The sequence below is a fragment of the Gymnodraco acuticeps genome, unplaced genomic scaffold (genome assembly GCF_902827175.1).
Source record: "Gymnodraco acuticeps unplaced genomic scaffold, fGymAcu1.1, whole genome shotgun sequence".
In the NCBI taxonomy this organism is placed as follows: domain Eukaryota; kingdom Metazoa; phylum Chordata; class Actinopteri; order Perciformes; family Bathydraconidae; genus Gymnodraco; species Gymnodraco acuticeps.
The window spans coordinates 1-16214 of NW_022990922.1; the positions used below are offsets into that span (position 1 = coordinate 1).

The 16214-nt window shown below is 42.0% G+C and overlaps 1 protein-coding gene across 1 annotated transcript; it reads right to left on the reverse strand.

Annotated features, from left to right (window-relative positions):
• Positions 1-1937: 1937 nt before the first annotated feature.
• On the reverse strand, positions 1938-16176 carry LOC117558069 (caveolae-associated protein 4a-like). The gene is made up of 2 exons (XM_034234034.1): positions 15461-16176; positions 1938-4532 (listed from the first exon to the last, which is right to left on the reverse strand). Exons 1-2 carry the CDS (start codon positions 15866-15868, stop codon positions 3924-3926), a joined length of 1017 nt encoding a protein of 338 aa, XP_034089925.1. The 5' UTR covers positions 15869-16176; the 3' UTR covers positions 1938-3923.
• Positions 16177-16214: the final 38 nt, after the last annotated feature.

Genomic DNA, 16214 nt, shown 5'->3' on the forward strand with positions numbered 1-16214 from the left:
TTTACATACATATTTTCACTCGACATACATACATTCTCCTTTTACATACATATATTTTCACTCTTACATACATACATTCTCCTTTTACATACATATATTTTCACTCTTAAATACATACATTCTCCTTTTACATACATATATTTTATAATATGCATGTCTGAAGAGAATATATGTATGCAAGAGAAGAATGTATGTATGTGTGAAGACAATATATGTATGCAAGTGAAGAATGTATGTATGTGTGAAGACAATATATGTATGTGAGAGAAGAATGTATGTATGTGTGAGAGAAAGTATAGTGGAAACGGAAGGAGTATGGTTGAAACGGAAGGCAGGTCATTCTTGCGCTGTGATTGGCTCAGAAGGTCGAGCGGGGCGGGCTCATGTTCAGAACTTCTGATTTCAAATCAACATGATGGAGGGAGATGAATCGCGTAGATTGCAGCAAGCATTAGGGTTTTAAGGAACATTTTGTCAACCCCTGAAACTGTCACATCCCTGGCCAGGTGTCCTTGCGGGTGCGTTCGCTTTACTTATCAGAGCGTGCCGTAAGGGCGGTTACTCTTTGGTTTATAAACTCCCGCCTGGGACGGACTGATGCATTAGATTATGTGCTATATGGAGGGGACTTTGACAGAGTATTTCTCACAAAGTACACAGTAAAAGTACTTCAATGTATTGTTAGTAGCAGTCAAACTAGTACCGAGTCCAACAGTGTCAGTTTTATGAAGAACTTGTGGTAAAATATATTTGTAAAAAGAAAATGAAGAGCTACTGATTTGAAAAAACGGCTCTCTGTATAGTTTAAATATCCTAAGAATGTTGTCCATTTATTCTTCTCCCCTCGAGTCCAACAGTGTCAGTTTTATTAAGAACTTTCAGTAAAAAATATTTGTAAAATATGAAGAGCAGCTGATTTGAAAAGACAAACGCGAGAGACGGCTGAGTGACCGCAGAATCGCTGTATAGTTTAAATCTCCTAACAATGTTGTCCATTTTAGACACATGCTTATTATATTTACAGCCTTAATAACATTCATTTTCTGGGCTCAATGTGTGTCTTGGCCGTTTTCGTTGTGATCGCTAAATTCCCCTTGTTTCCCCTTGTTTATAATTATGTTCAACATTCCAAGCAAACGAGTGCTTTTGTTTTGAAATCACTTCCGCGAGTATCGCGCCCCCCCCCCCCCCCCCCTCGCTACAATGACCATTAGACCATTTAGTAAGGTAAAAAGCAAAAGCGCCTCGCAGACACTCTTCCGTTTACTTGTTTAATAAAGAAAAACAAGTGGTCCGTAGATACACGGAGTCATCTAACCCTAACCCTCTCCCTCCATCATGTTGATTTGAATCAGAAGTTCTGAACATGAGCCCGCCCCGCTCGACCTTCTGAGCCAATCACAGCGCAAGAATGACCTGCCTTCCGTTTCAACCATACTCCTTCCGTTTCCACTATACTTTCTCTCTCACATACATACATTCTTCTCTTGCATACATATATTGTCTTCACACATACATACATTCTTCTCTTGCATACATATATTGTCTTCACACATACATACATTCTTCTCTCACATACATATATTCTCTTCAGACATGCATATATTATAAAATATATGTATGTAAAAGGAGAATGTATGTATGTAAGAGTGAAAATATATGTATGTAAAAGGAGAATGTATGTATGTAAGAGTGAAAATATATGTAAAAGGAGAATGTATGTGCGTGAGAGGACCAGTATGAATTACGGCCTGTACGGCCCCTCATAGTTTACACTACACACAAGTATATTCTTAAAAAGGCCATTATAGTTTTAGTTTGAAAGTATATTTTGAAGGCGTTTCTAAGGAAATAATGCGTGACACTTACCTGTAACAGGTAATCATTGAGTGTTGCATTACTGCTTTTCCTGAATCAACATACCTGAATACCAGATGAAGGAGGTTTCATGAGTCTTTATTTATAGAAAAACAAAATGATTAATGTCAGATGTTGCTTATACAGTATAGCGTACAGGCCAAAACAACAACACAGCTCTCAATCAGCTGATTCTCGTTGTAAAGCACTCAAACTGGATCGAGATGATTGTAAAAATGACAACAAAACACAAAATGGAACTGTAATTAAAAATGAAAAAAGAAACAAATGCAACGGATGAAACCTTGTTTAAACCCAAATACTATTAATCTGCTTCATTAAATGTTCCACCAGTACAGTTTCACTCACCAGGAACATAAATACAGCAAGTCGTGAAATGAAAGCTATACAGGAAGTGCGTTTTTCAGAATAAGACACTGTACTAATATATATCAACAGCACTACGTGAGATAAGCTTCTACAGAAAATGTCTCCTCTAATAATCACTCCAGGAGAATACAGCCAGCATGCCCACTAAACCTCAAAATAAAATATATATCAAGCAGCAAAGCTGGACAAAATACAACATTCATACGTCGAAAATCAGCAAAAAGCGTTAAAGCCACGACATCCACTTTCACAAGAGTAATTACAGTCTGACGTCCACGATCTTTATAAGGGACTGTGTTACTATTAAGTTCATGCTAAGTTTTATTTGTTTTATCCGATGCTGCTGCTGCTCAATACACCTGGACAAATATGTGGTTTTTAGCTTAAATCAAAGTTGTATTTGAATTCCAAAGGGGATCCAGAACACTTTGGGGAAATGTGTTTATAATGTATTGCAACAGACGTGGTTAATTTCACTTTTTGAAATAAGCTTTGGATAAAAGCGTCCCCTAAATGAATGGTGTAAAATGTAATTTGGTGCAGCCCTTTCTCAGAGGAAACTTGTTTACGATATTTAAAAACACATCAAAAGACAGATTTGAGGTTCTTTTTGAGTGTTTTTTCATTAACAATATTGCAGGTTGATATCGTCTCGTCGTTTAATGACGTTGATACGGTGGCCCTGAAGGTCAAAACACAACATGTCCGAAGTTGTGTTTTATGAAATATTTTACTGTCATTTTAAAATGTACTTTGGATCCTCAGGGCCACCGTACTTTGGTGCTGTCTCGTAATGGATAAAACGTTATCCTATGTTAACGAAATTACCATCGCATTTCGTATATTTCTTTAAAAATGTTGGGACAGATCTGACGCTCCCAACAAACACAATTATAATTTAGTTTATCTATTATTAAGGTGCCTACACTATAATTGAATGTTAACTTGGTAGTCATAATTTACCCAACTTCCTGCCCCTGAACATTTCACTCGGTTTATCCCGGGTGCAATGAACTCTGGGTAATGAAGTCCCAAACCTTTCCCATGTGCAGCTTTAGCGTCTATCCAAGCGATCGCTGATGCTGCTTTCAAGCGCCTCTAAACTTCCCACTATTTTGCATACAGAAACCAGTCTGACGTTTAAATCCATTATCCGTTGTTTTATCTCCTCAGCGGGCGTCTCAGAGACCGGCTGAGGCCCGCAACGACCGAATTTCACCTCCCAAATGCTTGGCAGTATGTACAACATTATATGTACATCCAGATAAAAGATCAGTACACAAACTCCAGATCAACATTCATCGTCCTCAATCAACCATTTCCTTACCTTCCAGGCGTCCAGTGCTAATCACTGGTTATAATCCCACACATTTAGACTCCACAAATTAACCAAACAAACTTGAAACCTGATTTTCATCATTTGAAATAAAGATTCTTACATTCATGTCACGCTGTTTGAATCATATAATTCCACACCCTGACACTTTAATAAATAACCAGTTCGCGTTCGGATGAGTCCCGAAAAACCCACTTCAAGAGTTTTCTTCCGTCTTTAATACATTCTTGCAGATAAGAGTGTCCATCATCGTGGATGTCGACCAATCGCAGATCTTCTCTCTAAATCCTCAACGTTTCGAGGTTCCCCCGATTTGCCCGCCTCCTTTTCCTGTTCGATCTTACTTTGTGTATTCGTCCTCTGGTATCCGGGTGGCGCCTGCTTCTTCCACCGGACCTTCTCTCTTGGTTTCCATCGCAACTTCAGTGGAGGCAACTGGTTTCTCCTCCTCTGGGACTTTAGCTTCGGCTTCGGCCTCTGCTTCTGTTTCGCCTTCGGTTTCAGCTTCGGCGCCTTCCTGCCCTTCAGCCACCGCCCTCTCCTTCTTCAGTTTGATGCGAAAGGTCTCTCTGTTCGGCGCTTTCTTGGCGATGTTGTCCTTCAGACGCTCTCCGGACTGTTTTAGGCGTTCGCCGGCCTGATGCATCTTGTCCCGGCGCTCGTGAGGCATCACCTTCTCTCCCAGGTTGTGGAACTTGGTGCCCAGGTTTCCTCTGGTTTTGCTCATGTTCTCCTTGGAGAAAGCGGCCTTCAGGGTCTCGGTGCTCTTCACCATGGATTGTTTCATGCGGGTGGCTCTGGAGGGGTCGGCCTCTTCAACGCTCAGGTACTCTTCGTCCGAGGAGAGGTCGGCAGGGACGTCGTAGATGTCGGGTTCGACCTCCACTCCGTCCAAGCCGGTTCCTTTGGGAGACTTTGTGACGGCCACTGATGGGATCTCAGTCTCGCCCTGCGGAGAAGAAAGTAAACGGAATACAGTCAGGACAAAATGAATGTACAGAAACGCCATTTCTGAAAATATTCTCAGAAATCTGACCTATTTTTCTTTTTTTACTTTAGTAATTTCCCCATGAATGACTTTATATCTGCTTGTATAAAAGTCAGCCTGGGCAATGTTGCAAAGCAATGGTAAGAGCTGCTTTACGCATATGTTGAATTTTCTATCCTACTTTTGCACCAAGACAGTACATGGGGATAAAACTAAACAAATCATACCATCAGACCCAGGTACGCAACTCCCTATCTCTCGTAGGTCAACCTGGGCAATGTTGAATAGTAATTGTCATAGTTGCTTTGTGGTAGTATTGTTTTTTTATGAGTTTTACACAAAGACTGTAAAAAGAGGTGGATGTAGTCTCCATGACGTCATCCATTGGTCTTTGCATACGTTTAAAGTACTTTTTAAGTCTCTCTGTAGTTGTTTTGACTCTGGTTGTAGTTGTGTGTGAATGTACTAACTTATTTGTAGAAGTATTTGTAGTTAATACGTTTACATTATCTCCCTGTAGTCTTTTCATGTCCCTACAGAGACTCTTTCTGGTCAATTTGAGTATTTTTCCTGGTGGATACATTTCACCTGTCCCTAACACTTTCAGCCAGGGGCGGACTGGGACTACAAATCAGCCCGGGACTCTCGACCGCCCACTTCGGTACCGCAAGTAATTACCGCTAGTAAGTTGTCAACGGGGGGGGGGCCCACATCGTCCGACCGGCCCACTTCAGTACCGGCCCGTCGGGATTTGTCCCGAACGTCCCGATGGCCAGTCCGCCCCTGCTTTCAGCCAATAACCTTTAATTGCATCCCATGAAGGAATAATATATTTTATCTGCTAGGCTAAACATGTCCTAGACATTTTTCCACGCACAGAAACAGGGAGAACGAGGATTTTAAAAAGCACTTTAAAGTTGAGTCCTGCAGGATTTTGAATTTTGGCATAGTTACCTCTGAATATCTTAATTTTCTTGCATTGGCTCTCTAAAGAGGTAGTAGCACTGATGTGTTAATAAAATGTCACACTGCTCATGCCGACATTTAATTTGACAAGGACCCTATCCCTGAGCACGGAGATGAAATCAATACCCGTCTTCTCATCTGTCTCTTGTGAATTACTTGCTAAGTTGCTGCAGGTCCAGATAGAGAACATGATATTCCTCAGAGAGAGTCCTGCAGCCTCTGAAAACATGAGATCAAGTTTTATTCTATTTTTACAGAGGACAGGTAACTGAGACTCGTCCAGACAGGAACTCAAGATGGCCGACGACTGGTTCTGGCAGTGTGGGGGATGTTGATCTCTATCTCAACAACTAAACAAAGCTGGAGGAATGAGTCCCAAAACCTGGAAATGAGTCAGCGTTTTTGCACTTACTGCTCTCTATTCTCTAGAAGTTAATGGGTTTTTAATGCGTTGTTGGGATTGTCAAAATAATGTTCCTGTATATTAGTTCCTCCAATAGCCTAGCCTCCTTTAGCTTAGCGGTGGTGACGTGAAGTCATGTGACCGTGCTGTAGTTCCTTTATAGCTCAACATTAGCCTCCTTTAGCTTAGCGGTGGTGACGTGAAGTCATGTGACCGTGCTGTAGTTCCTTTATAGCCCAACATTAGCCACCTTTAGCTTAGCGGTGGTGACGTGAAGTCATGTGACCGTGCTGTAGTTCCTTTATAGCTCAACATTAGCCTCCTTTAGCTTAGCGGTAGTGACGTGAAGTCATGTGACCGTGCTGCTATAGTAAGGTGACCAGATTTTCAAAATTAAAACCGGGGACATTTTGAGTTTTGCGGTCAATATATCATTAACATATCCAATTTTCTTCACTGTCAAAGAAAAAAGGGGGACAATTCTGGTTTAATGTAATTCGAACATTTGAACTGTTGGATACAAACAGAAGGACGATAGCTCATATATGAGACTTCAAAGGTCTTTTATCTTGAAACTCTACTTCAGATTGTCCTGATTTTCTCCGATTGACTAGATGGGGTCTCCTGCTATCACCCTGGAGGGAAATAAGTATTTGATTGACTTCGAATGACTCTTTGATTATGGACAGTTTACATTAAAATCAAAATATAGATGGACAATAGATCTAATTTGAGATTTTAAACAGCATACATTTCAAATTGTGCTTCAGAAAGTAATGTTATTTTAGGAGTGTTGTGAGATGGTGTCAACATCAATTGAAATTAGTCACCCAGTGGAAATGTCAGATATGTCTTCATAGCTGTATAGGCTACTTACATTGTACATTCACTCAGTTATAATGTGGTAGTTATACTAGTTTGTTTTAAATTATTATTGATCACATTATATAGTACATATTTCTTATTTTAAGCTCCAGTATATATGAATATGTTTGGTGTGTTTTTTAGGTATATCTGTTATTGACCGAGTAAACGCTTTTATTTTGAAGGCAGTTTTTACAGGCCTCTATCTATCTATTCGCACACCGCAATACAACGTGCGGGCTGGCTTGACTGTGTTTTCCGAAGTGGGGGCTGGCTTGACCGCAGTCTGTTTACACAGTGTTTCCTGACATGAAACGTTTTATTTCACCTTGCTATATGTTTTTAACGTATATTAAAAAAACGGGGACATTTCCGGGGACAGTTTCAACCGGGGAGCGGCCAATACAAACGGGGACTGTCCTCGGAAAACGGGGACGTCTGGTCACCCTACTTTATAGCCCAACATTAGCCTCCTTTAGCTTAGCGGTGGTGACGTGAAGTCATGTGACCGTGCTGTAGTTCCTTTATAGCCCAACATTAGCCTCCTTTAGCTTAGCGGTGGTGATGTGAAGTCATGTGACCGTGCTGTAGTTCCTTTATAGCCCAACATTAGTCTCCTTTAGCTTAGCGGTGGTGACGTGAAGTCATGTGACCGTGCTGTAGTTCCTTTATAGCCCAACATTAGCCTCCTTTAGCTTAGCGGTGGTGACGTGAAGTCATGTGACCGTGCTGTAGTTCCTTTATAGCCCAACATTAGCCGCCTTTATCTTAGCGGTGGTGACGTGAAGTCATGTGACCGTGCTGTAGTTCCTTAATAGCCTAACGTTAGCTTTGACTTCAGAAATCATAAAGTGGTGTTAATATGTGGAGATTATCCTGCTGAACTAATCGTCTCAGTATTATAAACGTTTGTTTGACACATAGATTAATTTCTGCAATAATCCAAAATCACATGAACAAATCCCATTGGCTTTTATTGGAGGGAACCAGGGAGATGCTCCAGGTGACTTTGGATGTGAAACCAATTCATCCTAATTAAACTGTGATCACCTGCAAGGATCGCAGTCATTAATCAGGGAGTCATTGACCACACACTGTGACTGACAGGATAATTACACCAGCAGGGATGTGGGTCAGGACGTTTATTAATAACCTCACATAGTGGAGGAAGACGAGGAGAGCAGAAAGACAGGTTGATTTAACAAACACTAACATATTCATTATGTACACACACACACACACACACACACACACACACACACACACACACACACACACACACACACACACACACACACACACACACACACACACACACACACACACACACACACACACACACACACACACACACACACACACACACACACACACACACACACACACACACACACACACACACACACACACACACACACACACACACACACACACACACACACACACACACACAAATGTTTAACCTGTGTAAAATTGTAAACTACATTTTGTAAACGTCTTGGAAGTTTATCAGTGAGGATATTTTAACCTATGGTTGGAAGAAGTATTCTGATTCTTTACCGCAGAGAAAGCACTTATAATATACTGTGAAAATACAAGTATAAGTCCTGCATTACAATGGTATACTTAGGAGAAAGTAAGTTGAAGTTATAAAAGTATTGATTGTGCAGTAAAATTAAGTACTGAAATGCTCTCTATTAGCTGCTGATCTCTGGTTTGAATTGTGTTCAGGGCCTGTGGGAACTTTAAACATGCTTTGTCCTTGCACCCAACAGAAACATCTCAAACTAAAAGTCATTATGTTGTTATAAAATGACACCCCGTCCCCTGATGTCCAGCATTGAGAACAACAGCGAGGGCCCAGGGCGGAAAACACACACATTTATATTTTTCTCATTATAGCCACAGCCTTCATTATTCAGCCGCCAGGGTCAGCCTGCTGCTTCCTGGTTAAATGAGCAGCTGAAGCTCTATATTAGGAGAGGAACGGACGCCTCAGAATAACCGACATCAGTCACCAGGAAACTCAACACGTCACTGCAGGACGGAGAGAAGCCGAGCTAAACCTGGAGTGCAAGAATACAAAGAGTAACTGATGCACAAAACTATATCTATTTAAACTATATCAAGTTATTTGCACATTTCTGCACAATATATGTTACTTGTTGGACGCTTTTATCCAAAGCGAGTTACATACTCAATACTGTGGGCAATCTCCACAGGAACAATTTGGGGTGAAGTGTCTCAAGGACACAACGACATGCTGACTGCAGTGGGGTTTGAACCTGTGACCCACTGGATCCGAACACCAACGTACTAGTCCACAACGCCACAGCCTCGCTGTGTATACAATCGACTTAAACGGCACTGCTCTTCCACTTTCTGATATACTTCCCACCCCTCTCTGTATGTAAAGTGGTGCAGGGATGTCATATTTCTGCAGTAGACCCTGAAGGCAGCATCTCCCTTGTTTCGTCCACAAAAAGCCAATGGAATTTCTCCATTGGCCGGAAGTAAAAAGCTAATGTTGGGCTATAAAGGAACTACAGCACGGTCAGATGACTTTACCTCACCACCGCTAAGCTAAAGGCGGCTAATGTTGGGTTATAAAGGAACTACAGCACGGTCACATGACTTCACGTCACCACCGCTAAGCTAAAGGAGGCTAATGTTGGGCTATAAAGGAACTACAGCACGGTCACATGACTTCACGTCACCACCGCTAAGCTAAAGGAGGCTAATGTTGGGCTATAAAGGAACTACAGCACGATCACATGACTTCACGTCACCACCGCTAAGCTAAAGGAGGCTAATGTTGGGCTATAAAGGAACTACAGCACGGTCACATGACTTCACGTCACCACCGCTAAGCTAAAGGAGGCTAATGTTGGGCTATAAAGAAACTACAGCACGGTCACATGACTTCACATCACCACCGCTAAGCTAAAGGTGGCTAATGTTGGGCGTGATGACGTTGAATCTTCTAATTTAGACTCTTGTTAACAACCACAGTTTTTAAATTCACCAGTGGGGTATTTACTGATGTATTTATATTTAAATCTCTTCAGCTTGTGTTAACCACAGACCTTATTTCAGGATAACAACCAAAAACAGATTCAGAAAACCATTGACTTCCAGACAAGGGAACAGGAAGTGATAAACTGCTGACTCATTTCCTTGTATTAGGACTCATTCCTGAACCTCTCTCTTCCCCCGTTAGACTGGTTTGACAGCAGTATATTTTGTGTCTCTGCTCCCAGAATAGCTTCCTGTGTGAGGGATCCTCAGCAGCTGTTAGAGGCACATAGTGACCCGGTTACTGTTCTGAAGTTTAACATTAACGGATGCGTCTCCCTGACTACTGAATTAAATACAACTAATAGGATCATTTGTCCTTTTTTTTGCCTGCAAAGGATGAAATTCCTGTGTTCCCTCCCTTTGTTTACTTTCGAAACATAGTGACATCAATAGTGAACACTCACGCTAGTATTGGCTAGCGCGACATGATACACTAAGGAGCGGGACATCTTTAAGCGGTTGACTAATCACAAAAGAGCCGGCCAGCTAACCAATCAGAGCAGACTGGGCTCTGGTTTCAGACAGAGGGTGAAAAGAGGTGCTGCAGCACAGGCAGTATGAGAACAATAAAGAGCTTTTTGAACATTAACGGCCTGTCCACACGGCGGCGTGTGTTGTCGCTTGCCGGCGGGGGGGGGGGCTGAAACTCGACCAACACAAGCACGCGGTTTGATTGGCTAGAGCTTGTACTGGCATATGATTCGATTGGCTGACGCTTCCACCGAAGCTTTAAAAGTTGAACATTGCTCAACTTTCGTCGCGAGCAACGCCAGCAAATCTACACTTCGCTCCCACAATGCAGTTCGGCGAAACGGGACGTCACCCCATTCAAAGTGAATGGGCAGAAGCTTCAACGCACGCCGCCGTGTGGACGGGCCGTAAAGCATCGAAACATGTCACAGTAGAGAAACTACATACTGATATACACCTGAACATCAGCAGGAGAGGACTCTTTAAAGTAGAGACACTACATACTGATATACACCTGAACATCAGCAGGAGAGGACTCTTTAAAGTAGAGACACTACATACTGATATACACCTGAACATCAGCAGGAGAGGACTCTTTAAAGTAGAGACACTACATACTGATATACACCTGAACATCAGCAGGAGAGGACTCTTTAAAGTAGAGACACTACATACTGATATACACCTGTACATCAGCAGGAGAGGACTCTTTAAAGTAGAGACACTACATACTGATATACACCTGAACATCAGCAGGAGAGGACTCTTTAAAGTAGAGACACCACATACTGATATACACCTGAACATCAGCAGGAGAGGACTCTTTAAAGTAGAGACACTACATACTGATATACAGCTGAACATCAGCAGGAGAGGACTCTTTAAAGTAGAGACACTATATACTGATATACACCTGAACATCAGCAGGAGAGGACTCTTTAAAGTAGAGACACCACATACTGATAGACACCTGAACATCAGCAGGAGAGGACTCTTTAAAGTAGTGTTACTACATACTGATATACACCTGAACATCAGCAGGAGAGGACTCTTTAAAGTAGAGACACTACACACTGATATACACCTGAACATCAGCAGGAGAGGACTCTTTAAAGTAGAGACACTACATACTGATATACACCTGCACATCAGCAGGAGAGGACTCTTTAAAGTAGAGACACTACATACTGACATACACCTGAACATCAGCAGGAGAGGACTCTTTAAAGTAGAGACACTACATACTGATATACACCTGAACATCAGCAGGAGAGGACTCTTTAAAGTAGAGACACTACATACTGATATACACCTGACCATCAGCAGGAGAGGACTCTTTAAAGTAGAGACACTACATACTGATATACACCTGAACATCAGCAGGAGAGGACTCTTTAAAGTAGAGACACTAGATACTGATATACACCTAAACATCACCATAGGGGACTCTTTAAAGCTGTTCGCTCATTGGATAAGAGTGTGTGCTCTTTAAATAACGAGAATGCTTTTCTATAAATTGTTTTTGGAGTCGAGGGTGTTAAACTTCCTTACATCGCCCCTCTGCCACTGAATGCCTTGAGTCAGAGTTTATTTCAGTTTAGATCTCGCTGCTTGGCCCACATGTGTCCCGCCTCGAGGAGATGTACCTACTCTGATTTGTATTCTCAACTTAATTCTGCTCCAGTTCCCCATAAAAGAAAACGTGGATTTGATAACCCAGAGAGGAGCTGCCCCACAGAATCCACTGATACAAGTTTTACGGTGTTTTTTATTTATTTTCTCTTTGTTAAAGGCGCTAAAATGCTCTCAATCAACTTATTACTGTTCTTACGGTTTCCTGATATAACACACAACGTTGAAACAATATTTGTTGTATTTTATTAAGACGACTATACAGTTCGCTCATTGGAAAAATGAAAGACTATCCGATACTACTTGGGTCCTTTGGTCTTATCACATCATTGCACAATTGGACCATATTTAGATCTAAATACCGACTGCATTTTGTGATAATTATATTAACATAAGCTATTTTAATGAGTTTGGGGCATATGTTGAGGTTGAGCTTTTATTTTGAGTAAGTGAACGTACTACATAAGTAAAGCGTATTTTCACATCTTAATTATTTATTTACTATTGTTTGTGTTGTGATGCGTTGCTCGGCTCACATTTTAGCTACGTATACCTACGTTTTCCATAAATCACGCAACTTTCTTCTCTTATCCAACTGTGTTTCCTTAACCGCAATGCATGCTGGGATATAATGTCTGTATGCTATTGCATTTTTAACCATGATGGAATATGTATTATAATTATAACTATATTCTACATTCATACAGCACGACAACATGGCCAACTCGTTTTATTGTGAAACAGCCTTCTGAAGTGGGTGGGGCATAATTCGGAAATGATGATGACACATGATTCCGTTCACCAATCAGAATTCAGCATCATTTGAATCAGAATAGTATTGTTGCCAGGCGACATACACAAAGTCCTGATTACTTTTTGACTGTTAACTCTTAAAAAACACGACATTAATGGTGATTTTTGTATATTTAAATAATGTACCATATTATTTAGGGGCTCCATTCAAAATGTTGTATAATTTGGCAACTACAGCTCAAAGACACTATTTTAAACCACATTGCAATAACATTACACGTTTAAACTTCAAAAAGAATATATTTTTCTTGTCAATAGACTGGATACAAAATAAGTCCTGTGTCTCACAGATCATTTGTGAATATTCGTTGCTTATGTTGGAAAATGTAGAATCAGAATTGTATTTGTTTTGGTACATTTTGTGATTTCATTCAAGAAAATAAATCACTTCAAATTCATTCTTTGGTTTCATTCTTATTTTTCTATTTTGTGGATTTCTTATTGCACTTGTTAACAAGTGTTGCTGTCTGCTTTGGGTTTTTCTGTCTTATACGTTGGGTAATTACGTCAATTTGCGTCATTGTTGGGAATAGAAAAATTGTACAAAAGTTGGACGAAGCCAATTTATAACAGCAGGAAATCTTCACATTTGAGATGCCTAAACCCACAAATGCATTATTACTTATTGAATGACTTTGGAAGAATAGGACTCCTTGAAAGTCGTTTTGCACTTTGGAGTGTGTGCTCTTTAAATAGGGAGGATGCTTTTCTATAAATTGCTTTCGGAGTCCAGGGTGTTAAACTTACTGAAATAAACCCAAAAACGCCTTCTTTACTTATTACATAACGTACTGTGACTGACATATCAATTGATTCAATTCTTGTTTTTGCATCAAAAGAACAACGTGGTACCGCAGTCTCAGTTATAACTTCCGTTCATGGGCGGCGCCAGGATGTTTTTGCTGCAGTAGTTTAGCAGTTGCTATATGACAGCACGGCGTTGCTAGTTAATTTTCAAAATAAACAAACAATACCAGTGGGCCAAGCACGAGCCTGTTCATATTGTAGCGTTCACCGCTATTCAAGATCACTCAAGCCTTCAATGTCGAAAACGTTCTCTTTATTTACAGAACCAATCAATAGTGTAACACACGTGACACACACCGGAAAACGCACACACATACACACACCTGGAAGGGGCGGTCTCTCCCTAACTCCCTGCTACACACTGTCATATAGCAACTGCTAAACTACTGCAGCAAAAAAATCCTGGCGCCGCCCATGTCCCTGACCATATTTGACATCAGCTCAATGAGCTCATCTTGTATGTCGTGGTGTGTGTACTTTGCATTTCTCGGATTATCGGATTTTTTTTTTGCCACAGTTTTGTCAAACTTGCCAATCAGGTCTAAAAGTTCGATGAAGTTTCCCCTGTTGTTTGATGATGCTTCACTCTCCCTATGCCCTCGTTGTGCAATGGTTTGACACGCAGTGTAACGCAATGCTTCCACAACTGCCCGCATATATTCCCTGTTTTCACATACAGTTTTTGAATGTCCCTCGCTGAGTGCGTTGCTGATTTTTGAGCCACTCTCTTTCCTTAATTTAAATTCAGACCATGCATCCATGGCACATTTATGTCCACTGCTCACATCATGAGTAATGAATGACTGCGTAGCTTTCACCCAGGTGCTAAATCCGTCATGGGTAAAGGCGCTTTCTTTATGGAACCGGCGTCCTTCATGAGCAAAATGCCTGCAGGCAAAACACAATACACTGTCCATAGTCATTGAGTACTCTAGCCAAGTATATTGCTCGTACCATCGGCGATTGAATGACCGCATTTGCAGTCCGTACTTCTTTGACGGGTATTTTCTCAGCATAGGACGTCTTGGTCCATCACAGGCTGACTGGCTGATGTCAATTACGGTGCGGAGAGGAGCAGCGCTAGTTCCACTAGTTCCACTGCAGCTCGTGGTTGCAGCTAGCTGGTCCTGCTGCTGCGGGTGCAGCGGGTCAGTTGGCGGGGGCACCTGTTCTTCGTGGTCCCAATCCTCCCGGTTTTCATAGTGAACATCGGGATCCTTGTAGATAGCAGGGTTGTCCGGCTGGACCGGCTCCGTTGGAGATCGCGGTCGTTTACGCTGACTTGTGACTGTGAGAAATGTTTCCATTTTCGATCTACTGAGAATTAGCCAAGTAACAGTTCACGCAGTAAATTACAACGACCCGCCCCTGATAGATCCCGCGAAAATGTATCATATTTATACACATTCTCGCGGGCTGCGAGAATGTGTATAAATATGATACATTTTCATATCAAAACAATGGGGTTGCTAAGCCGTTGCTAGGCCAATTGTTGGAGTTGCTAAAGCAACTCCAAGATACCCCCTGGCGCCGCCCCTGCTTCCGTTCCATCTTCACGATTTAAAAAAACCACGACACACAAACGTATATCTTGACATCTTTTACCACATGAATCCGCCCCTCTTCTCGTCCTCTACCTACTGAAATAAACCCATAAATGCCTTTTCACTTATTAAATGACTTACTGTGACTGACTTGTCAATTAATTGAATGATTTGTTTTGCATCAGAAGGACAATGCATGAAGATGTTGAAAGAACTGGAGAACTTGGTACCTCCAGTTTGAGTTATACCTTCTGTTCCAAAAACTACGACACACAAACGTATCTTGACATGTTTTACTTGACTCTGCTTACCTGATAGATGACGACCCTGAACTTGTTGCGTGTGAGCAGCTCGTCCTGCGTGGTTTCCACCTTCTTCACGTGGACGTTTTGATTCTCGACACGCGTGCGGACTTCCTTGACATTGGCGCTGACTTTGCGGGTCTTCTGCAGCAGTTTCTCCACCGTGCAGTTGGTGTCCGTGTGGTCTTTGGCGAGCTTCATCACGTCTCCCTGGATGCTCTTGATGTTGCCCTCCAGGTCCATCTGACGCTCCTCCATGCGCTGCTGGCAGGACTGGACGTTGTCGATGATGCCGGCCACGCGTTCCAGAAGCGACAAGATGGTCAAGGCGCTGATTGGGTTCCCGTCGGCATCTTCCACCCCGAGGATCTCCAACTTCTCCTGGACTCCCGCTGTGCGATACTTATGCTGATCCATTGCAACGTTTCGATGATAATGATTTGCCTCTTCAAATGACTTCAAAACTTGTTGAAGATGTGTGGTTTGGCGTAGGGAAAGGAACCAGGAGATACCAACAGGAGACCGGAGAGTGGAAACACCCGACCACAGTGACCCAAACTCAGGTCTGGGGACAGGAGAGAGGCTAAACTCCACCTACCACTTTTAAAAAAGGCCTCAGGATCCAAAGGGGAACCTCACACGAACCACCCAGGGCTAAAAATAAAAAATCTCTCTGTAAGGCGACACGTTGGACATTTTGGGAAGACGCAATGCATGATTGGAAACCCCCCGCCTAGAGTCCTGCGCCGCTTTGTTAAAGCCA

Excerpts from the sequence above, each read along its gene's own strand:
- LOC117558069 (XM_034234034.1), bottom strand. The coding sequence starts at position 15,868 with ATGGATCAGCATAAGTATCGCACAGCGGGAGTCCAGGAGAAGTTGGAG. Across the intron at positions 4,533-15,460 it reads TCAGGGTCGTCATCTATCAG|GGCGAGACTGAGATCCCATC; the intron begins GTAAGCAGAGTC and ends TCTTCTCCGCAG.